Genomic DNA, 24,716 nt, shown 5'->3' on the forward strand with positions numbered 1-24,716 from the left:
TTTCATTCATCCCCAGAACCCAGGTGTTAAAATCCAAGGCGGTCTTGGAGGCCAGCAACATTTACCTCTTCGACCGATCGATCTATTTCTCAGGGAAATGATTTGAGTGGGTGGAAACGACAAAAGAGAAGTGTGCAGGCGTGCCATCGTGTTGGAAGTATACGGTACGTCTTAGCGCTAGAGGAATATCTTCAAGCAGCTGCGACAATTCTTCTTGAAGAAAGTGCAACAGACCTCAGCAATTTAAGAGGCCATGTAATATGAACGGTTCAAACAGCTGAATGTGAAGAAGGCCGCACCATATATTGACGCTAAATCGATGTTGAAAATTGCCTTCACAATTTCATGCGGGTTTACTTCTCCCCATTTTATGCTCATTGCGTAAGTTGTTGACGCTATCTCAAGAGAAATTTACTTCGTCGGTAAACTCAGATCCGTGTACTGATGCCTAAACTGTGCAAAACTGCATTGATAATAATTTTCACAATAACCGCGTCGTATTGGACAGATCGTTCGTAGCTGGTCTGAATACTAGGTAGTAGAATTGTTTTCTGAAAATTGCGAAAGGTAGCGCTAATTGTTTTGGGATCTGGAATCCTGCGATCGGAAAACGTATTTTATATTCTACTGCAGCAGGTGTAGGAATATGGGTGTGTGTATTATACATACCCAAAAGGAATACCACATCAGTGAACTCCTCTGTTGTAAATAAGTTCGGCATCATTACAAATCAAACTAAAATTCCCAGAAAACCTTCACAACGGTACATTTTTTTTGTCTTTTTTTAAAAACTTTAAACTTTTTAAACTTTATTTTTTTTGTCTTCAGTCATTTGACTGGTTTGATGCAGCTCTCCAAGATTCCCTATCTAGTGCTAGTCGTTTCATTTCAGTATACCCTCTACATCCTACATCCCTAACAATTTCTTTTACATATTCCAAACGTGGCCTGCCTACACAATCTTTTCCTTCTACCTGCCCTTCCAATATTAAAGCGACTATTCCAGGATGCCTTAGTATGTGGCCTATAAGTCTGTCTCTTCTTTTAACTATATTTTCCAAATGCTTCTTTCTTCATCTATTTGCCGCAATACCTTTTCATTTGTCACTTTATCCACCCATCTGATTTTTAACATTCTCCTATAGTACCACATTTCAAAAGCTTCTAATCTTTTCTTCTCAGATACTCCGATTGTCCAAGTTTCACTTCCATATAAAGAGACACCCCAAACATATACTTTCAAAAATCTTTTCCTGACATTTAAATTAATTTTTGATGTAAACAAATTATATTTCTTACTGAAGGCTCGTTTTGCTTGTGCTATTCGGCATTTTATATCGCTCCTGCTTCGTCCATCTTTAGTAATTCTACTTCCCAAATAACAAAATTCTTTTACCTCCATAATCTTTTCTCCTCCTATTTTCACATTCAGTGGTCAATCTTTGTTATTTCTACTACATTTCATTACTTTTGTTTTGTACTTGTTTATTTTCATGCGATAGATCTTGCGTAGGACTTCATCTATGCCGTTCATTGTTTCTTCTAAATCCTTTTTACTCTCGGCTAGAATTACTATATCATCAGCAAATCGTAGCATCTTTATCTTTTCACCTTGTACTGTTACTCCGAATCTAAATAGTTCTTTAACATCATTAACTACTAGTTCCATGTAAAGATTAAAAAGTAACGGAGATAGGGAACATCCTTGTCGGACTCCCTTTCTTATTACGGCTTCTTTCTTATGTTCTTCAATTATTACTGTTGCTGTTTGGTTCCTGTACATGTTAGCAATTGTTCTTCTATCTCTGTATTTGAACCCTAATTTTTTTTAAATGTTGAACATTTTATTCCAGTCTACGTTATCGAATGCCTTTTCTAGGTCTATAAACGCCAAGTATGTTGGTTTGTTTTTCTTTAATCTTCCTTCTACTATTAATCTGAGGCCTAAAATTGCTTCTCTTGTCCCTATACTTTTCCTAAAACCAAATTGGTCTTCTCCTAACACTTCTTCCACTCTTCTCTCAATTCTTCTGTATAGAATTCTAGTTAAGATTTTTGATGCATGACTAGTTAAACTAACTGTTCTGTATTCTTCACATTTATCTGCCCCTGCTTTCTTTGGTATCATGACTATAACACTTTTTTTGAAGTCAGACGGAACTTCCCTTTTTTCATAAATATTGCACACCAGCTTGTATAATATATCAATCGCTTCCTCACCTGCACTGCGCAGTAATTCTACAGGTATTCCGTCTATTCCAGGAGCCTTTCTGCCATTTAGATCTTTTAATGCTCTTTTAAATTCAGATCTCAGTATTGTTTCTCCTATTTCATCCTCCTCAACTTCCTCTTCTTCCTCTATAACACCATTTTCTAATTCATTTCCTCCGTATAACTCTTCAATATATTCCACCCATCTATCGACTTTACCTTTCGTATGATATATTGGTGTACCATCTTTGTTTAACACATTATTAGCTTTTAATTTATGTACCCCAAAATTTTCCTTAACTTTCCTGTATGCTCCGTCTATTTTACCAATGTTCATTTCTCTTTCCACTTCTAAACACTTTTCTTTAATCCACTCTTCTTTCGCCAGTTTGCACTTCCTGTTTATAGCATTTCTTAATTGCCGATAGTTCCTTTTACTTTCTTCATCACTAGCATTCTTATATTTTCTACGTTCATCCATCAGCTGCAATATATCGTCTGAAACCCAAGGTTTTCTCCCAGTTCTCTTTATTCCGCCTAAGTTCGCTTCTCCTGATTTATGAATTTCCTTTTTAACATTTTCCCATTCTTCTTCTACATTTTCTACCTTATCTTTTTTACTCATACCTCTTGCGATGTCCTCCTCAAAAATCTTCTTTACCTCCGCTTCCTCAAGCTTCTCTAAATTCCACCGATTCATCTGACACCTTTTCTTCAGGTTTTTAAACCCCAATCTGGTGACCCCTTCCTTAGTAGTCCCCACCCGGAGATCCGAACGGGGGACTAGTTTACCTCCGGAATATTTTACCAAGGAAGGCGCCTCCATCATTGCTATATGAAAATGCAGAAAGCCACATTTTCTTGGGAAAAAAGCAGCTGTAGTTTTCCATTGCTTTCAGCTGCGCAGTACTCAGAGGACTGAGTGATGTTGATATGGCCGTTTAAGTCATTCTGACTCACGCCTCTAACAACTACTGAAAGAGCTGCTGCCCTCTTTCAGGAATCATTCCTTAGTCTGGCTCTCAACAGATACCTCTCCGACATGGTTGCACCTTCGGTCCAGCTACTCTGTATCCCTGAGCATTCAAGCCCCCTCACCAACGGCAAGGTCTCATGATTCATAGAGGAGGCCTTTCTTTTATTAATAAATAATAAAAATAAAAAAATTTTCTTTTATTAATAAAAAAATTATTATCTAATTCATTTTAATACATTTATTTTTATCTTACAATTATTGTGTAATTACCAGTTAAAAGAAAATTCCTTAGCAGTAAATTCTGTTTTCACATTAACAAAAAATAATTTGGTTTTTGATTACATTAAATAAGAACTTTTCTGATAAATGTTGTAACATACTGTTTCTAAATAAAATTCAAATTTTTCTAACTTTTCTTTGTTTTATTCAACTTACCTTACAATACATTGTTCAGAATAAATAACTCTACAAGTTTAAAAGTTTTATGTTTACTACCCGCTTAACAAAGTAATTATAAATCAAACATAAAAAACAAGGGTTTTTACTTCAATTTATTGTTTTCACCTTAGATTTCTCAAAACCTGCTACAGATACGATTCTGGGACATATTTTTTCTTTTCAGGTCACAAATCATGAGAAATCACCAATTGCGCCCCTTAATTAACATTCAAAAAATTTCAGTACGATCTCATTTCACTGAAGTAGCTGAAATCCGAGCGAACTCTTTCACTAGCAACTCACAAACGAAGCATTTTAGGACATACGTTTATATGAATTTTTTTCATTTTTTCCACAATAATAATTCACATCGATACAGAGTGAGCCTACTTAAAACTGAACCGTAGTAGAGCTTGTTGCAAACAAGAATAAATTTGAAGGGGAAGTGATTGACTAGGAGAAAGGAGAAAGAACAAAGGAGAAGTGGCGCGGAAGTACTATATTTCGTACGAATATTGATCTGAATTGCTACTTACCAAATAAAATCTAAAGTTTTAGTTCCTTAAACAAAACATTTCCGTTTAATCAAGCATCTCAATGTCATCATCAGATCACACTATATCATCGTTTATCGTCATCGCTAATATTTAAATCACAATCATCGTTTGTTGGCTCAGTGGCAGCGGATAGATTCGCCGTAGCATTGCAGTAATAGTTTGTGGTGGGGGTAAACAATTTGTCAGTCGAGTCCAAAATTCCGAGCGTAATACATCATGTTAACATACTTTTCTGAAAACGTTGTACACGTTTTTTTTTTTTTTTATATAACCAATATGTGGATTTAATGTTTATATAATTGACCTTTTATTTGTTAATAAATTTTAATTTTAGTGTTAGTATCATTAAAGAAAAGTTATTTTTAGTTAATTTAACTTGAATTGTTCGTAAATTTAATTTATTGCAGTGTAAACATAAACCCATAATATGTCGATAAAAACCGGTAAAATTGTGGGAGGGGGGAAGAGGATTATCAAAAGTCAAACTAACAGTTATTCTTAATATTTATAAATAATTTTATGAAGAAAGAAGCCGAAGAAGGACAAGCAACAAATTTAAAACCGATTCAGACTCGTGCTTCTAAGGCGAACGGTGTATCCGTTAAAGATTCCTTCAGTACATTTTAAAGCTACAACACGAAACCGGTGGAAGTGAATTACTCCTGGTAAAAAACAGCCAATGAAGAAATTGAAAACTGATCTGTACGATTTCAGCAAATGTGCTATTCGGAGGATGGTGAATGAGTCTCATCCTTCTCTGAGGAAACTTTTACAATTAGTAAAGATCAAATAACGTTTGAAGAGGGACCTTTGGACTCTTCTTATAGTCATGAAAGTGTAAGCTGTTGTTGAAAACAATAGAAAACGTTTGATCGAAAATGATGCTATAAGAGATAAAAAGGTTGCATTTATCTGCGCTGGATAACGCGGTACAAAGAATTAAATCCTACATTCCGGTAGATTAATCCTAGGTTCCTTCATTCCGGTCTGATGTTTCATAATTCGTTTCACCTCTACAACACCTTGGGGGCGAAGCTCATCGGCAATCTTACTAACGTCGTTCCCAAAAGATCCCGGTAAAAGATTACTCCTCGGCTGGTATTCAGGGATTTGTGGCATACCGGTTTTCTGTTGACGCTACCCATGTTGGTAAGATGCAAGAGTGATCGATTATGTTTGTCACTAAATGTCTCAAGTAGTATCGATTCATCTCTTAATTTCTTGACATTTGGTGAACACTTGAACCTGTTATTATTCTATTTATCAAGAAAGATGAAACTTTTTGAAGGAAGCTACATACTTTTTGAAGGAACTTTTTTAAAAACTACATATCTGATTTTTTCATACTGTGAAAAGGTTGCGTCACCATTTAAACTATTATCTTCAATAGAATTCTTATTCTCGTCTGAGTGAGGTCTTATTACAATGCTGAGTGTGGTCTTTTCACATGACATCGGGTGGTGGATTTTTCAGATGGACCACCGACCCACCAACCATCGTAAGATTTTCATCAGGACTAGTAATTTTGGTCCCACAAGCATCGAGGAAATACAGGACCATCTCTGCAGAGCCCACGCGTACATAGGCTACAGCTACATACAACTGAATTTACCCAGGTATTCAGAGGACATCATTTGAGGCTCACTACTTAGAGCCATCCACCTAGGCACAGTAGTTTCCACCTTGGATTTCAGTTGTTTTCGTAAGGTATCACAACACCACCGAGTGTAAGTGCAAGAAGAAACAGTACAAGATGTTATGTTGTTGTGTAAGGGTGTATATGTTGTAATTTGTGTCGTGTGTGGTGTGGTGTATGTGTATGTGTTTGTGGGCGAAAAACGCCTGAGCGTTATCATAGCCCGAAATTTTAATTATAAAAGGGTAAAACAACTCCAAAACAAAACTAATAAGATGTAAAATTAATATTAAACATATAATAAAAATTTATTAAAACAAGAGTTAAGAAGGTAAAATAAAACTCAAAACTAAGACTGCAGACGAAGTCTGTAAAATATAAAACTTAAAATAATCAAATAAAGAAACTATATAAAACTTACCTAATTCCGGAGGGTTGTGCAAAAGGCTCCCTTCGCAGATAATAAAATTAAAGACATAGAACCAAAAAAGAGGACCACTTTCTCACGAGATTTTCTGCAAAAGGACCTCCATGGCAACACTGAATCTTTAATGCATCGGAGTTTATTATCGACGGTAGTCGCCCAGTCACTTTGCCACCTTGCTCTCAGTGATTGTTTTACACAATTAATAAAATCAAAGGTAATAACGCGGGTGGTGAAAGGAGGTTGAATACACGCTTCTTTGGCAGCATAATCTGCTCTTTCGTTACCTAGAATCCCTATGTGCTACGGACCCAGCAAAAACTTACTTCTGTGTTGCGATTACCTAACTCAACGATTGCGTCATAAATTTCAATGACGACAGGATGTTTGGAATAAAAGTTTTCTAACGCCTGGAGAGCACTACACGAGTCACTGCAAATAAGAATGTTTTTATATTTAGAGTTAACGATATTCAGAGTCCTATTTACAGCGAGTAGTTCAGCGGTGAACACACTCGTAATACCGGGTAGGCCATATAAGTTCTTTCATTGACAACAAAAGCTCAACCAGCGGTACGTCTTGTTTCGACCCATCAGTGTATATCACCGCGTCTGGGTTCGTCTTGGTGAGAATATACTGAAACATTTGCCGGAAAACAGTAGGTGGTGTTGATCGTTTATCGTATGTTGTAAGGTCAAATGTAAAATTTACAAGGTTTATTCTCCACGGAGGATATGAGCACGGATATGATGGAAAGAACGAGGAAGTGTCAACATTTATATGCTGCAGCAGACGTTGGGCCACGGACACCCACAGGCGCAGTACAGCGTGGACGGCCCTCATACTTCCTTAAATTAGGATTCCTAAGAACTGGGTCAAAAGCCGGGTGATTTGGCTGTCCTTTGAGACGGGCAAAATAAGATAACAAAAGCTGATCTAGTCTATCCCAAAGTGATGAGTTGCCACAGTTTACAAGTAAGTTTACGATAGGGCTTGATCTAAACGCACCTGTGGCAAGCCGAAGAAAAGCATGATGTACACCGTCCAGGATTTTAAGCACGGTTTGACGAGCTGAAGAGTAGGCGACACAACCATAATCTAAACGGGAACGAACAAGCGAATAGGAAAACCGTAACATACATGACCGATCGGCTCCCCAATTGGTGTTACTAAGGACCCGCATCATATCTAAAAGTTTGGAACATTTTGTCCTCAATTCCTTTATAAGTTTGACCCAAGTAAGACGGCTATCAAAAAGCAAACCTAGAAACTTGACGTAAGGAGAGACAGCAATAAGCTTTCAGAAGAACCTGCGGGATAGAAGGGTTCCGTAGCCGAGGAAAGACTACACATTTCGTTTTATCGGATGAAAATGTGAAACCAGTAGTTCTGGACCAAGCCTCAAGGCGAAATATAGTGTTCTGTAGCAGTCGCTCTGGATTGGGTATTGAGCGGCTCGCAATGTAAATAACAAAATCGTCAACGAATAGAGAACATGAAACAGGAGCCTGTACAGAATTGGTAATGCTGTTTATGGCTACAGAAAACAAGGTACTCCATTTTCCGAGACGACACTGTCTGAAAGTGAATCGTCTACGTGAACACGAAACGTTCAGTGATTTAAGAATCCCTTATGTGATGATAAAAGCAAGCATGTTGCCCTTGTGCCCTTGATTCCCCATCTCTTGAGGGTGTTAGGAATACCACGTCGCCAGGCTGTGTCGTACGCCTTTTTAATGTCGAAGAAGATAGCAACGAGGTGTTGGGTGTTCAGGAAGGCGTTTTGTATGGCTGTCTCCATTGACATTAAATGGTCAATGGAAGATCTTCCTTGTCGGAAACCACACTGTTCTGAAGAAAGAAAGCCATGTTTCTCCTACCACGTAAGCCTGTGGTTTACCATTCTCTCCATTATTTCACACAACACGCTTGTTAAAGAAATAGGGCGGTAGCTTGAGGGATTGGTTTTGTCTTTACCAGGCTTCAGTACTGGTATAATAAATGCTTCTGACCAGCCGGGCGGAAAGACTTGTTAGGAGAATAAACCATTGTAAATATTCAAAAGATGTTGTAGTGCTGAGTTAGGAAGGAGTGAAAGCATACAAAGGCTAACACGTTATCTGGTCCAGGGGAAGTGTCACGTGAGTTCTTCAGTGCGTGCAACAATTCTTTAAATAAGAATGGTGTGTTCAATTCACCAACCGAATCACCAATGTTTAACGCCAACATTTCTATCTGTGCTTTGTACCTCTATGTGTATGGGTGTGGTGTAAAAGGTTCAGCAGCTCAGTGCGTAGTTGAAAGAAAAGCTATGAGGGCTAGGGCTGTGGGAACACCAACCACCAAAGTTTTAAAAAATAAGACTCCTTATCGGGAAACATGAAAGCATCCAGAATGCAATAAACTTTCACTATAGTAACCACCCTTTCTTTGATCGAATAAGCTATTTAAAAAAAAAAAAATGCAAAGAACAGACACTATACTTTGCTGAAGCATGAACAATTTCAGTTTACAATTGATGAGATGGCATTAGTAATATATGCAATATGCAACCAGTAGTGGGTGCTCACCCAGTTTCTGTCTGTGAAGTAAAAATGATATGACTGTAATTGTCCAATAAAATAACCAATCTAACAAGGGATATGTCTGTGTGGGCGCATACATGTATGTATTTTAAGAAAGAATGTAGTATGTATTTATGTTTTGAAGAAAGAATATAGTATTTCTATCTAATATTTTCTAATTATTTGCTCGTAATTTGTAGGTTTTTTATAATTCAAAAGTATCATTTCATTCAAAAGTATCACTAATGACAACCAGTTTATGACGTTATTCCATCATGATTTTATTCACTTTTACGATGTTAATATTAAAAAGTCACCTTTTTTCAATAGAATATTGCTTCTGAATTGCATTCCAAATATATGCTGTGCTGAATCCATGTGGAGGTTTTTCTATGTTTTCTTGATCATTTATTATAATTTTCATAGCTTTCATGGCTATCCAGAAGGCTGTGAACAGTTTGTATTAGTACATGTAAATTATTTTTCTACAAAAAAGCAAAAAAAAAAGCAAAGAATTTTATTGTACTTAATTTGTTTTAAATGTGTATTAATACTCCTCAGAGACTTAAAAATTACTTTTTAAAAAATTTCCTGATATCCTGGATTATATTCAAATTAATCTAAAAGAATAACTGTTTCAAATGCACTAGAATCTTAAAACTAAACCACTTTTAATAAAGTAGATTTTAGAAAACTTCTGAAACTGAAATTGGCTTTCCTGCACCTGAAAACATAAACTGCTGAAATTGTATTCTATAGACAATATTTAATGTTAAGAACATTTGGTTCTTAACTTTTCAAGTAATGTTGTTCTATGGCCACAACCAGTTGTCCCAACTTATGAGTGTTTAAATTTTTTAAAATTATGTCTGCCTTAGCTTGCTTATGTTTCCTTATTCCTATCATGTACGAGTACATGATAATGCAACATAATATGCCTATTAGATGACTATGCCATCTAATACGTATATACTCTGTAAATTTTATTTAGACAACTACAAAAACTATATTAAATAATGATTATTTAATTTCATATCACTTCTAATGTAATGAAATGTAATTCTTGTTCTGTTACAGATGTTCCTTTTAGAGTGGGTTTGAAATGGATTTAAAACACAGTATTATTAAATAAAACAGTAATTAATTACTTAATTTCTTTGTAACTAATTTTTATATTTAAAATATAATTGTTTATTATTAGTATAGTTAAAAACTGCTGTTTTTAAAGAATAGCAAGTGTCTAATGTGATAGAATAGTTAGGTAGCAGAGTACAGTAATGTGAATTATTAATGTAGTTACGATTATTTTTTAATAAAATTTATTTTATTTTTATTATTTAAGTACTGTATATAATTATGTTATTGTACTTTTTGTACTTTTCTTTTTATTTCAGTAGAGATTATTTTTATTTTAGTTATTCTTTTTATTTGAAATTAATAAGCTGTATTTTGTAACTGTTTAATGAGCACATTAATATTCCTAAAATTGTAGCTTATCATCCATCACACACCTGCTCTCAATTTGATATTATTAAACAAAGACATTATTCTTAGAGCAAATTATATTATTTGAGTTTTTACCTATGTACTACATAATCATTGCAATAAAGAGATTACATTCAATTATTACACCTGAGAATTCATTAATAATGAATAAAATGAATAAAATTAATAATTAATAAAAAAGAAAAAAAGTAATATTACTAATTTTGTTTTATGTTTCAAGTTTATAAAACCAGATTTATTTTCAATTAAAAATAATTAAATAAGATGTTGAATAATTAAAAATTAATAAGGAAATAAAATGTTGAGAAGCTACAGATATATGGGTCCTCCTCTATCTCTGCAGTGGAATGCTATCTTGGCCTTTTATTCAGAAGTCGGTTCTGTACTACTCCGGTAATATTTTGAAAAATTAGAACTTATATTTTTTTACTGATGAGACGTGATCTAAACCTAGTTGTCTGCTGTGTTTGTTATACCCGATACTGTTATACATATTTTTGAAGAAGAGTTCAAAACTCACATAATCAAAAGATTTACTTTGAATGATTGATTATTGCTGTCTTCTGAAACCATTTGTACCTAAGTACTACTGCATTTTATGGATTATGTGAATCCATGTTCTTCTACTACTAATTTTCATTCAGATGAGATTCTAAACCTAATGAGTAGTACTTTCAAGTATATTTGTGAATTATGAAAACATATCCATAGGTCTGTAAGTTTTTGGTCTCACATTTTATTTGTGTTTATGTAAGGTTTAATTCTGACTAATTTTTCAGGGACTATCCTGCTTGAAGGAAGGCAGTAACTAAACTACAAATAGGTTTGCTATTTGTTCTTATAATATTTTAAGACTACACATACAGAAGGAAGTTGGGTATAACACTGCTTTTTTGATATTGTAGTGTCTAATGAGATGAGACAGTAATGTGTATAAGATACGGTTTTTAATTTATGTGATCATGGAATAGGCAATATTTTACAACATTTTTAATTTTTTGTACATTTTATAACCTGATAATGAAAATAAGTTCTTTTTGTTTTTGACTGCATTAGATCATTATTTTTCTAAAATTAATTATTCTCAATTATTTGTTTTTTTATCTCTGTTTCAGGATAAAAAAAACAGAAAAGATGTTTATAAAAAATTTAAAAACAAAAAAAAATTAAATATTTGTTAAGTTCTTTTAAAACTAACAACAAAACCTAGATCTTAGATCTAAGAACAATTTCAAGAAGAATATAGTTTTTTTATTTTACAGCACTCAATAATATCTTATGTCTTATCTTGAAGCAACAGCAATTAAGTTTTAGTTTACACATTCTCCACCAGATAGCAGCTGCATTATATTTGCACAGGCCAGGCTGTTATGGGTCCAGGCTTCAGTACCATGGCATTGCCAACAAGAGAAAGCACAAAGCAGGTACTGATTTACGGAAACAAGATCAGCGATTATCGTACAAAGAAATTATGTGCGAGTCAACATTAAAAATTCTACAAGTGACAAAAGTATACGTAAGTAGGGTGAACAGTTTTTAGAAATTGAAAGCATTTTGAAAGATACTCACCAGGTATGCCTAAATCAAATACCAAAACACATAAAAATTTAGACTATCTTTCCAATGAAGTCTAAAATGTACAGTTCATGATGTTAATTATCAGCAAAACATTCCTAAAAGTACTGTTTATGATGTTCACAAGTGATAGAAATTTTATGCTTATAAAGTTCACCTACTCCATGAAAATTGAACATAACAAGAAGTCACAAAGATTTCAATTTATAAAAACCATGCTAGACTTCATTTCTGTAGATGAAAACTATCTGTAGTGCATTTATTTTCTGATGAAGCATCATTTCATGTTCATGGGGTTGTGAATTGCCATAATTGTGGAGTATGGGACTTAAAAATCCACACAAATCAGAGGACTACAAAAGTGAATGTCTGGTGTAATATCATGCATAATAAAATTTTTGGGCCCCTTTTTATCCATGAGCAGACTATTATGGACATAGTGTACTCAGTCATATAAGAAAACTTTGTGTTTCTGCAGATTGAAAATATGGAGGACCTATTTTCCAACAGCATAGAGCACCTATACATCACACAGAAGTTGTGCAGACTGCCCTCAACAACAGTTACCCAGAAGGCTGGATAGGCAGAGAAGCTGCCATCACTTTGGCCACTGTGAATTTCCAATTTGACACCAATGGATTTCTTCTTTTACAGCTATGTAAAAGATATTATATATACAAATAAAAACTCCAGTCAGTTGACTAAAGAATACCTGCACTAATAATAACCTACCTGCACTAAAGAATAACAGTAGCCACGGAAGGAATTCTTACAGACAGATTTGCAAAGAGTAGAATGAGATGGATTTTCAGTTTGACATCTTCAGGACTGTAAAACTGTGTTCATATTGGGTTATGAGGTTAAGATTATAGATTTTGTACTTTCAGGTGATAAAACACATACATTTGAAACTAAATGTAATTAAGTAAATTTATCTATACTATCTCTTCTATACTTATAACTGTAAACTATCTACCATCTATCTACCCTTATAATTTAAAACTTTGACTCTATAGTATTTGATTTTTTTAAATTATTTAAAAAAATAAATTTTCCTGGAACAAACATAGATCTTTGCAAACACATTAAAAAATACATAACAAAAAATAATAACTGAAAATAATTGTATGGCAAATAATTATATTCTTCTAGAATGCCTAGAATGCAGTTTACAAACTATTTATTACTTATTTATATTTAGATTATTATTACTTGAACCCTCATCTCCTAAAATATGGCCCCAGCCTCCTGTGCGATAAGTAGATCCACTTAAGTTCATAAGCAGTGAGTGAGTTCCTGTTGTAACATCTAAAACAATTCCTGCTACAAAAATAAAAATGTATTTGAGTTAAATTAAATTTAAACATACTTACTACATTATTATTAGTTACGTTTGGAGGTAATCTGAATATGAAAACAAATAATGATTATTATGATCTCTTAGAAATTTAAAACTCTTATTGTAGAATATACTAAGCTCTTACAATATTTTTAGAATTTTCAAGAGTTCAGATTTTCAAATTTCTATACTGAGTTTTGTAATCAAATGAAAATATTTCTCGTGAATAGTATTTCAAGTACATTTATCATAATCCAAACTGATTTATGAACAAACCTTTCAGATAATGCAGATTTACAGAAAATGTTATTAAACAAAAGAGAATCATTGAAAATAGAGTTTTTTTTTTGAGCAGATTCAACCGTTTTTTCAATATATTGTTTAAAAATAATCCTTATTTTCTTTAATTTGACTTTAGAAGTACAGACCCATGGAAATTCTTTACTGTGTGTCTTTACTATCCCAATACCTGTTGTAGATTTGATTAAATTTTCTGTATTTTATAAAAGAGTTCAGGAATCAAATCCTGATGAGGCTTTGCACTTTTCACATGCCTTTTACTATCACCAAGTTAGGACACCACCTCATACTGCTTAGAAGTAGTGAATTTTGGGTAACAAACTTGTGTTTTTCTATGAAATGAGACCTCAACTGAATCTATAAGTTATCCATCCCAACAAATATTGATATGCTTTTAAAGTTGTGAATTTCTTTTTGAATCACCTGGTACAATGGTAATGAGTCCATTTTCTTAATAATGGGCTTAAAAATTTTATATTTTCAAATAGGTCCATAAGATACTCTGTTATAAAGTTCAAATATCACCATTAACGTAATTATGCAATGATTTATTTATATACATTGCATCAGAACTTCTATGCCTCACATGAAGTGGTGTTAATTTCATGATATTGCAATGTCTGTCATAATTCTCATCCGATGGAATATATCTGAGTCAAAATCTACAGAAACCTCTTTTTGAACTCACTCAATTTGAACAGAAGCATACTGCTGATTGGTATTGCAAATAGTTGAACAGTATTCCAGTTTCTTACGGACCATTGGACAACCTTGTTTATATCATACTGGAGAATGGCTCTATTGCCAGATCCATCAATCTTCTTACAGATATTAAGATCATCAGCATATAAAAAGCCTCTGGATGACAAATCTTAGCCCACATCATTAACAAAGAGGACGAAAAGCAGTGGGCCAAGATTCAACCTGTGGAACCCCTGTTATTCAAAATTTCAGAAATTCTTTAGACGAATTCCCTTCACATCATCCAAACATTTAATCCCTAATGTTCTATTGCTGAGATAGGAGTGAATCCATTTGACTATTCTACTCTGAACTCAAGTCTACAAAAATTACTCAGTAAAATACCAAAGGGAACACCACTGTCAATCGCCTTTTGGAAGTCAAAGTATATTAAGTCAATTTGACCTCTATTAAAAACAACAGGTATAATGAAATTCATCATGTCTATAAGGTTAGAAAAAATTGACCTTCAGGTGACAAAACCAGACTGCTCAGGCACAATGAGACGACTCAAAGAGTTATACAAAAAAAAAAATGAATAGTTTTCTTGAAAATTTTAGAAACCATACATAAAACAAAAATAGCTGGTCTGGTAATTACTAATCCCATTCAGATTTCCTTTTTTAGGAACTGGAGTAACAAGTGCCTGCTTCAACACTTCAATCTGAAAGTGTAATACAGTGTCACTCACGGGAACCAGATGTTTTTAAAATAATCATAAAAAATTGAATATTTACTTTAAAAAGGTTTTATTGGTACTGAAACACTTGTTAAATCAAAGCATTTGTTACTTACTCATGAACGAAAAATTATGTCCGGCAAGCGATGTCCTTTTGGCCAATACATTATTGTAGCCTTTCATGGTAACTGGCCTCAATTCTTTGCAGCATGTCTACATCAATCTGGGTGACGTGATGAAGAATTGCGATCTTTAGGTCTTCCAATGTACGCGGTTTATTGCCGTACACACGCGATTTCAGAAACCCCCACAGAAAAATATCACAACTACTCAAGTCGTGGGACTGAGGGGGCCAAGGAATGTCGCCGAATTCGGAAACGACCCGTCCCGGAAACAAGTTACGGAGAACAGCCATCGTTGCCTTCGCTGTGTGCGCTGTAGCTCTATCATGCTGGAATAACACATTTTGAAAATCGATTCCCCGGTTTCGTAACTCAGGGATGAAAAACGTATTCAACATCGCAATGTAACGATCAGCTGTTACAGTTACGGCAGCGTCATATTCTTCAAAAAAATACGGTCCAATAACACCGACCTTTCCAATTGCACACCAGACAGTCACCTTTGGGCTATGAAGTGGTCTCTCGTGAAGCCGATGTGGGTTTCTTTCTGCCCGATACCGGCAATTCTGTTTGTTGACGAAGCCATTCAGATGAAAATGGGCTTCGTCACTCATTAACGATAACAAATTTTCATTTTCTTCAAAAATGTTAAGCATTTGTCGACAAAATTGTAATCGCTGCGTGAAATCTTGCTCGTTTAACTGCTGCACGACGGCTATCTTGTAAGGATGGAAATGCAGGTCTGTATGCAGAATTCATCTTACCATACTTATGCTCATTTGAAGCGCTGCTGAATGTCTCTGAATAGAGAGCGGCGTGGGCTTCTGACAATGGCTTCTCTTACTCGTTCGATGTTCTCCGGAGTGCTAGCAGTTCGTCGGGGACCCGGTGGTTTTTTCTTCAATATTGAACCGCTTGTTCGAAGGTTATTTACCCATCGCAATATTGTGTTTGGACACTTGCATTACGATGGATATTAAACTGACGGCGGAAATCTCGCTGAACAGCAGTTACGGATTCGTCATTTCGCACAAAACTGTCATAAGCGTACAGGCGTTGGTCTAGCGTCCACGGCTCCATCTCAACGACTAAAATGTAAATGCTATGAACAAAGGAAACGTCAGACACCAGCCACGTGCCCCTCCCACCACGAACGCTGGATATTTAACTTCAGATTGAAGTTAAATATCCAGAACTGGAGCAACACAGAACTGGAACAATCAGATTGGAAACAATCTGTCAACTGCAGTTGTGGCATTCAAAGTCTGCATGGCATATTGTACATCATTAACAATTATTAGAGCGATATCAACATCTCCATCACTGATATCATCCAGATTTGGATAAACATCAGTTGGACGGTAGACTGAATGAAAATATTCACTGAAGTGAGTATTTATCAATTATTATATTACTATCATAACAGACCAGAATCAGTAATTAATACATTATTAACATTTATCAGACAAAACACATATTTATTGGACTCCTACATAAAACTTTTAACATATTTGTAGAAATTCAACATCTTAGAGTTAAGATATCGCCATTACATGTCAGTTGTGAGTAAGATGGGTACAGTGCAACACAAGGATTTCTGTGTTCTTGAGTAAGGCAAATCTCAATTGGCAACTGCAATAGAGCATGCATTTAGTCTCCAATTTAACATTGACTCTCCTATGGAAAAGCATATGTTGTCGGTTTCATCAGTTTGAACAAAAAGGTGTCTCTGTAATGGCAAGATCACAGGCTGACTACTTGTGGCTAAGGAGAATGAGAGATGAATTGGGGAAAATTATGTTCGAAGCCCAAGAAAGTCAACCCATAGAGCAAGCAGAGAACTTGGAATACCTCAGCCAAACTGTCTGGCTTGTTTTGAGGCATCGTTTACTTAACGATGGCTAGGAATGAAGATCTGGCTCTTCAATTCTGGCCTCCAAGATCACCTGATCTCACACCATGTGACTTTTTCTTATGGGGTTTGTGAAAGATGCAGCTTACATACCACCTCTACCAACAGATTTGGCCAGCCTATGGAATCACATCTGTGGTGAATTCAGTCACACAGATGTGTTTCCTCACGTGTGGGATGAGTTCAGCTGCCACTTAGATGTTAGCAGTGTAGCCAGAGGAGGTCACATTGAACTTTTTATGAATTATATCTGTAAACTTTATTGTAAATATTATAAGATCTAATTTCCTGACAAAAAACCAGACACTTTAACTTGAAAATTCTGTCAAATAGGATTGCAGCCATTTCAACTAATAAGTTGAAATGGCTGCAATCCATTGAAATAACTTGTAATTCCATAGCGTTTAATCTCACTGAGATGGACATTATTTGCACTGAATCAATCACTTTATTAAAGTCTAAGTAGATCACATCAAATTGCTTCCTATTTTCAATCTCAGGTCATCATATCAACAAGTTTAGTGACTGATCTTTTGGCCACAGACCTGTACTGCCTAGAATTAATATACTTGCTCAGAGAAATAAAAATACTGATAGTTCCTTCACAAAAATTCTCACCACCATATTTATTACAGAAACAGATCTATGATTACCAATTTCCTGATGGTTTCCCTTATGGGAATTAGCAATACCACAGGCTGCTTCCAACTTCAAGAAAACACAGAAGTTATGCTAAAATTGTACAACCATGAAGGACTGGAGCAACCGACTATGCCACATCCTTAATAATAAATAGCAAAATGCCATCAATTCCAGCTGCCATACGGGGTCTCAGTTCAAAGTTGGCTTTCAGAGAATCACTCACTTTTACAACTCAATCACATCCATGATATAGCTATGATCATCGATAATACTCTTTCCTTTATTTATAGAAGGTTGATAAACAGCTTCAAAGCAGTTTCCAAAGGCCTCACTAAGTCAGTTCTGATGGATCTGTCATAATATGATCCTGGGCCTTAATAGGAAGAACTCACCTAGATTCCTTCAAAAAGGAATTGATGAAAAACAGATTCCCAGATGTCTCTCCTCAAAGGTTTCTTCACTATTCTTCTAAGCAAATCAAATTCATGAAAACAACCACACCCATCTTCTTAAATCTCCTGTGTTTAGATATTTAACCAAATCAGCATTTGGCTGTCCTAAATATTTTGACAGGTATATGCTTGGCAGTAATACAATTTAGCAACTTACTAAACATTCAAACCGTCACATCAACATCAGGACAGTTGTAAATATTTAATTCAATCCTCTTTTCTAACACTATGGTACAATCCAACATAATTACCTTTAGCATAATCATGGCTTGTCCTACCACAATCTGATGTATACCTTTCTCCTAACTTGAAATGTATTGAAAGAGTGTCATGTGGCTCATTAAGAAATAACAAAAAAATCCTCTTCCATCTCAAAATTTACTTCAATATTAGACAAAACAAGATCTAAAATGGACTTCATGCCCACAAGAAGATGAAGATTAGCTTGACATAATGTATAGTTATCAATAAATTCAAATAGAGCCAAAGTTTTTTTCAGTTATAAAATTAGCTGTAGTACCCAGAGAGCAAGTCCTCCAGTTAATTCCAGGAATGTTGAAATCGCCCACCAATAGAATCCTATACCTCTTAGGACTCAGTTTACCATCTAGAGGATCTAAACATTCCATCAATACCTCATGTCTATCATCTGGGCAGAAATAGCGATTTCCAACAAGAAGATTGATTTCATCGTTCATCAGTTTCAACAGGACTATTCACTCCCATCTTGTCAAAGAAATAATCACCAGACAGAAAATTCTCATAGTGTGCTATTTTCTTAACTGTGATGACATCATGTTGGGCTTATGAAACTGAAGCAAAAGATTTTTCAGATTTTTTTCCTCAATCTTCTAATGTTCTGATATAGAATGTTAACCTGATTATTTCTTCTTAACATTATTATTTCTAAATGACTAAACATTATTTCTTCTTAACATTACTATCTGAGGTACCTTTCCCCTTCCCTGAGTCATATATTTGTTTGATTGCTATTGTCTATAGTCAGCTAATACCAGGACCCCTTGGCCACATTTCCAAGTCACAGAGAATATAATAATCATTCTCTACAACACTGATATGAAATGAAATACGTCCCTCTTTCTTTGTCACAAATTTAGTACAAGTAGCTGAAAAAAGTCCTAAAACATCGTCACTCTTGACAGTGGCCTCAAAGCATGTAATAAGTGCTTTTTTCTTAGGCTTGACCAGCTGTGAGTTAATGCACCTGTGCCCATTAGACCCCTCCTGTTTACATTCATTACTGGTTTCGGCTTCTTGACCTTCCTATGTGATATATAATTTTCCACTCATCGAGAACAACTGCCCTATCACCATTTTCATTGTTATTGTTTACAGGAGTAAAATCTCTAATATTGAATGTGAGCATCATTTTCAACTATGGAAACAATCCCTTTCACCAAACGACATTCTCTTTCTTTCTCTTCTGACCATCAATTAATTACTGTATTAAATGCGATTTTCATAATACTAGCCACTGTATTAATACCATTTAGTATTGTGTCAAGCTTTTCTTTCAAAATCACATTTTCTTCCTTCAGCTTCAAGAACTTTCCATTACTTTCATGATTACATTCAACTTATCCAATTTGGAAATAAGTTGAAGAAGTCTTGGCATTAGGTAATTGCACATACATTTCGTTGTAATTACAACTCGTCATCAACTGCAGTGATCTTACTTATATTTTTATAAGTTCTCATTTTTCTTAACTTTTATTTCAGTACTCTTTCCAACAGAAACTGAAGTGAGATCACCTTTGAGGCTTTGGTCACAAGCATCACATTGTTACTTGCTTACTCTATCAATAATCAGAAAAATTGAGATCTTTTGATTTAATATTAAGACATTAAGGGTGGAAAACACCACCACAGTAACTTTTACAACTAATTGTTTTCTGCCACCTATAAATAGACTTGTCATAATGACCACAAGTTATAGTAGTCATCCTGTCAAGGAACTGAAGTTCAACACTTCCATTCATCCTGTCAACACTTCCGTTCGTTGAACGGAAGTGTCTAGAGCAAAAAAAAATGCTGGAATCAAGAGCTTGAACGTATGTCTGTTTATCCTGGCTCCGTTCTGGTGCTTTGGTTATCAGAAATTCGGACACAATGTACAAAGAAACAGACCTGTGTGTATGGCGGACCATTACATCCCGATAACCCGTGCAAGGTTCACTTTTCTGTATCAATTTTTACTGGCACCACTCCACAAGATCTCGGAATTTCCCTATCTTAGCAATTTCGTCTATTAGCAAGACATAGCTGTTAAAGAGGTTAAAACTACCAAAGTCAGGTATACTTTGAAGCTTGGAAAATAGTGTTTGACAGAACATCAAGGAATGCATCTTATGCACAGGTTGCTGCAGTTCCTTCTGCTTCCTTTAACCTGAAGACATAGTCTTTCAACTGGCACCAATCCTGGCTAGTCGAATATATCAACAATGAAAAATTGAAGAGTCAATCATCTAGAAAAAGTAGCCCAAAACTGACACAAATGAAAACAGATGTCTGTTTTTGGATCTAAAAGCAGATCCAAACCAAACATTGTTACACAACCTAGGAATGAGCTTTCGGCCAGCCAAATGAGAAGGAAAGTGAAACTAAACCGCAGAAGTTTGAACATAAACCAACTACTTAACAGTTAAAAGAGAAAATCCCCATTCAGGGGACCAACAAAGAGGAGATTAAGATATTAGAAAAGAGGATATTGGATGATCAAAAATGGAGCCCCTGAAATCACAGAAGCCTTTAAGTGTGAGGGCGAGCATTTCAGCCGCTCTTACTCTAGGAGGAGTGCATCGAGTCTTGGACTCTGATGCATTGCTCATCCGACCATCTGAGCTGGTGTCATCTGATGCCAACAGCAAAATGTCTTCTGTAATTTACTACAGAGGATCAGAAGATTCCATTAATCTGAGACCTTAAAAACCTTGGGGATTTGATGTCGAGGCCTTTAGGAAGATGGAAAAAAGATGCAAAAAAGAATGGCCAATAATAGGAATAGGCAATAATGAGATAGTTTTAATGAGCTTTTGACAAATTTAATAAAGGAATGAATTTTTTAATAATTGTATGACTTTATGCAGCTGTTTTGATAGATTTGACAACATTTCATTAGAAATGGATTGTGTGTGTTTTTTAAGTGGCAATGACCCTATACACCCTCGTCATTGTTTTCTTTTCGGTTTTTAATGTTTTATGCCCAGCATATTTTAAATGATTTGTCTGATAAGACTAGTCTTTTGACTAGTCTACTAGTGTTATCAGAGGGAAGGAAATTTTTTTCGTTTTTCTGGTTTTTTTTGTTCTTTTTGTTTGGGTAAGGACAGAAAGAATGTAGAAGTCAATGCCTGGACACCCAAGAAAAAAAAATGAAGTAATAATAATGTATGTTTTTTTGTCATAGAGATAAAACTTATAAGTATTTTACATCAATTTGAAAAATACATAGCAGCTTTAGACACTTTATATAATAAAAAATTAAGGAAAATATTTTAATTAATTTGATTTTTATCTTTCTTCAGTTTATGTATCAATTAAAAGTATGCTAAAAATGCATTTTTAAGAAGCTTTTGTTATAACTTTACTAATTTTTGTCAGTAAAACCATACAAAATGGATTTAAGTTAACTAAAAAAGTTATGGACTTTATCGTAAACTATTTTTATGCAGATGAATTGCTTTTGAGCAATTGTGAATGTGTAGAGTTAAAATAAGTTTTTAAAAGGTCTTAACTAAACTCTTATTTTTTTTATACTCCAAGTAAATAAATTAGAGGTAACTTTACAAATTTTTGAAAAGTTTCCTTACAGTTCTGTACAGAAAACTTGTTATTTTGTTGTTTTTTTTGAGTATTTATAAAAAACTGCATTTCTCCTTTTAACTCCCCTGAAATTTATAGTTTTTATTTTTCATATAGTCATTTAATTCTGAAAGAGGAAATGAAATTTTATTCAAAATGTGTGATTAATTATAGTGGATTAAAATGAAATATTAATAACTTATTTTTTATTTAACATTATGTAATATACTTGTAATTTCCATTTTTAGTTATAGTAATTATTTTTTATAAACGAAAAACAGACCAACTTAGGATAGTTTTTTAAGAAAAATATTTAATGCAATCTTACCATCATAGATAGAGCTTGTCAAAATTCCTATTAATCTGTGACAAATAAAGTAGTTATCTGTGATAGCTGGATACTTCCTCAACAAACCATGTTTCATTTCTCTACAGATTTTATCACTGTCACAACCACTTAAGCATAAGCCCTGAAATAAAAAACTAAAGTTATGTTAACATAAAAAGAAAAGAATATTTAGACACAAAATAACAATGTTATTACCAGAGCCATTTTATTATTACAATTATGCAAATTTTGTAACAATGCTGACTAACTTGTTTTTAGATTTAGGCCAAAATCTTTTTAAATTAATTTTGCAGATTAAGATATTCAGTTTCAACGAACTTCTAACTAAACAACACTTTAATCTAGTATTGAAGTATCATTTACTAACTTTACTTACACGCAAATTTCTCAACCTGTTGAAAACAGGTTGACATACTACATGATGTATCTGTAAGGAATACTTAGAAATAGACTACAACAGCATATTTCTAATTTATTTATTTTGAAGTCTCATAGTCATTAGTAATCTTATTAGTGTTCTATATTAAATTTTTTTGATGAAAAGTAAATTCTAAAGCCATTTTGGCCATAATTTCATAGAGCAATATGATGAAATGATCTTTTCAAGAGAAGAGTTATAGTTACAGTTATTCTTCTTCACTGTATTGCAGATGATCCACCATGTTGGTCTAGTAGTGAACTCGTCATTGCAAATCAGCTGATTTTGAAGTTGAGAATTCTAAGGTTCAAATCCTAGTAAAGGCTTTGACTTTTATACAGATTTGAGTACTAGATCGTGGATACTGGTGATTTGGTGGTTGGGTTTCAATTAACCACACATCTCAGAAATGGTTGACCTGAGACTGTACAAGACTACACTTCATTTGTATTAATACATATCATCCTCTGAAGTAATACCTTATGGTGGTTCTGGAGGCTAAACAGAAAAGAAACAAGTGTATTGCAGATGGAGCATAAAATGCTTCAAAAAAAACTATTTATAAAGGTTCATACATAATAAACCTATTTGCCATGCTGTAAAATATTATATTTAATATGAGTTTTTTGTTCATTTAGTATGTTTAGTTCATCTGTAAATCTTAAGAGTGTACGAGTTTGTTGAGTTGATGTTTATGTGTTATTTGTAAAATTTTTGTGTTGCATACATGTCACTTTTCTGTTAGGTATTTTGTACGCCAGCATGCGTGTTGATTTTTTTCTAAAGTAAGAATCAGTTTGTCAAACTGATAATTTATAGCAACTCAAAATACTTGTCTTTCCAATAAAAATATGTTGAATTATCTTTGAACATAATTTCTATTGATATCTAAGCATTTTTGAAGTTGGAGTTGAGCTTGATGATCTCCTTGTTTAAGAACTGTCAGCTCCTTGAATAGTTGGTGACATTTAGGTAGTGACTGACACTGGCCTATATTGCATTTTCTGCTTAAATATCTCTTTAATATCTGAAAAATATGAAAATAAGATAGTCTAATCTATATGGAGGATTGTGCAATAATTGTACTGAAACTTTTGCAACTGTTCTGTCATGTTGTGAACAATTGGAGGGCGTGGGTTATTGAGGAGCAGACACATCCCTGTTGTGGGCACCCATACCAATAGTTCTGTATTACTTGCCATAACACTTCTAAGGTTTCACAATACCTTTCTGTACTGATCGTTTGTTTTCAAGGCAGGTGATCAATTAGAAGAATATGTCTTTTTGGTCTCAACAGATACTAAAGTTTGTTGGCTGAAGGTGTAAATTTGAATCTTATGGGGTTAGATGAAGAAAGTGGGTGGTACACCATTCATTTATGACAGATGTCTATAGTGAGATACATGTCTCATTTTCGATCATGGAAATTCACGAATTTATCCTCTCCTGTTGTTAATGATCAAGAAATGTCTAACAAGCAACTGTTCACGTCTGTGTTCTGTAGTCAGTATTTTTGGGGTCTGGCTAGTATAAATAATCTTTGTAGCAAAGATATATGTAACTTTGAAAGCAACAGAATAAGAAAAATTATGAAAAGCCACCTGAATTTCATAATTTGTGGACTTCCTGTTTTGTCAACTGTGTGTATGCATTAGCAGTTTAAAATTAACTGATGATGGCAGAATAATCTCCAGATTTTGTTCCTCAGTATGCATGTTTGTTCTTCTTTCGCTGAATAATTGACACAATTTTTGGAAATTTCTCTCATTCATCATCACACCTTTGTACACTTCACAATTTTGCATTTAATAAATTAATCACCACTCTCATTTCACAATTGGCAGGATTGACAATCAACATGGTTAATGAAATGCAACTGAAAAATAATATCTGATACACTCAAGAGATTGAGCTAACTAATAATGTTACAGATGAATTAAGACACGAATTAAATTCCTGACCAGGAAGTATGATTCTCACTTGAAAAATTATATTTTTCAGCAAATAAAAAGGATCGATTAAAACATTCACATTTTTTACACAGCGTATGTAT

General features: G+C 34.2%; 1 protein-coding gene across 1 annotated transcript in view; it reads right to left on the reverse strand.

The window, feature by feature from the left end:
* The window catches only part of LOC142317745 (N-acetyl-D-glucosamine kinase-like), a 67,602-nt gene that overhangs the window by 19,664 nt on the left and 23,222 nt on the right, over positions 1-24,716 (reverse strand). The window contains exons 5-7 of the mRNA XM_075354292.1: positions 22,225-22,366; positions 13,100-13,210; positions 9,124-9,253 (exon numbers count right to left, since the gene is read on the reverse strand). Coding sequence (XP_075210407.1) covers positions 9,124-9,253; positions 13,100-13,210; positions 22,225-22,366 — 383 coding nt within the window. The remainder of the gene's footprint in view (positions 1-9,123; positions 9,254-13,099; positions 13,211-22,224; positions 22,367-24,716) is intronic.

The sequence above is a fragment of the Lycorma delicatula genome, chromosome 1 (genome assembly GCF_047948215.1).
Source record: "Lycorma delicatula isolate Av1 chromosome 1, ASM4794821v1, whole genome shotgun sequence".
Classification (NCBI taxonomy): Eukaryota; Metazoa; Arthropoda; class Insecta; order Hemiptera; family Fulgoridae; genus Lycorma; species Lycorma delicatula.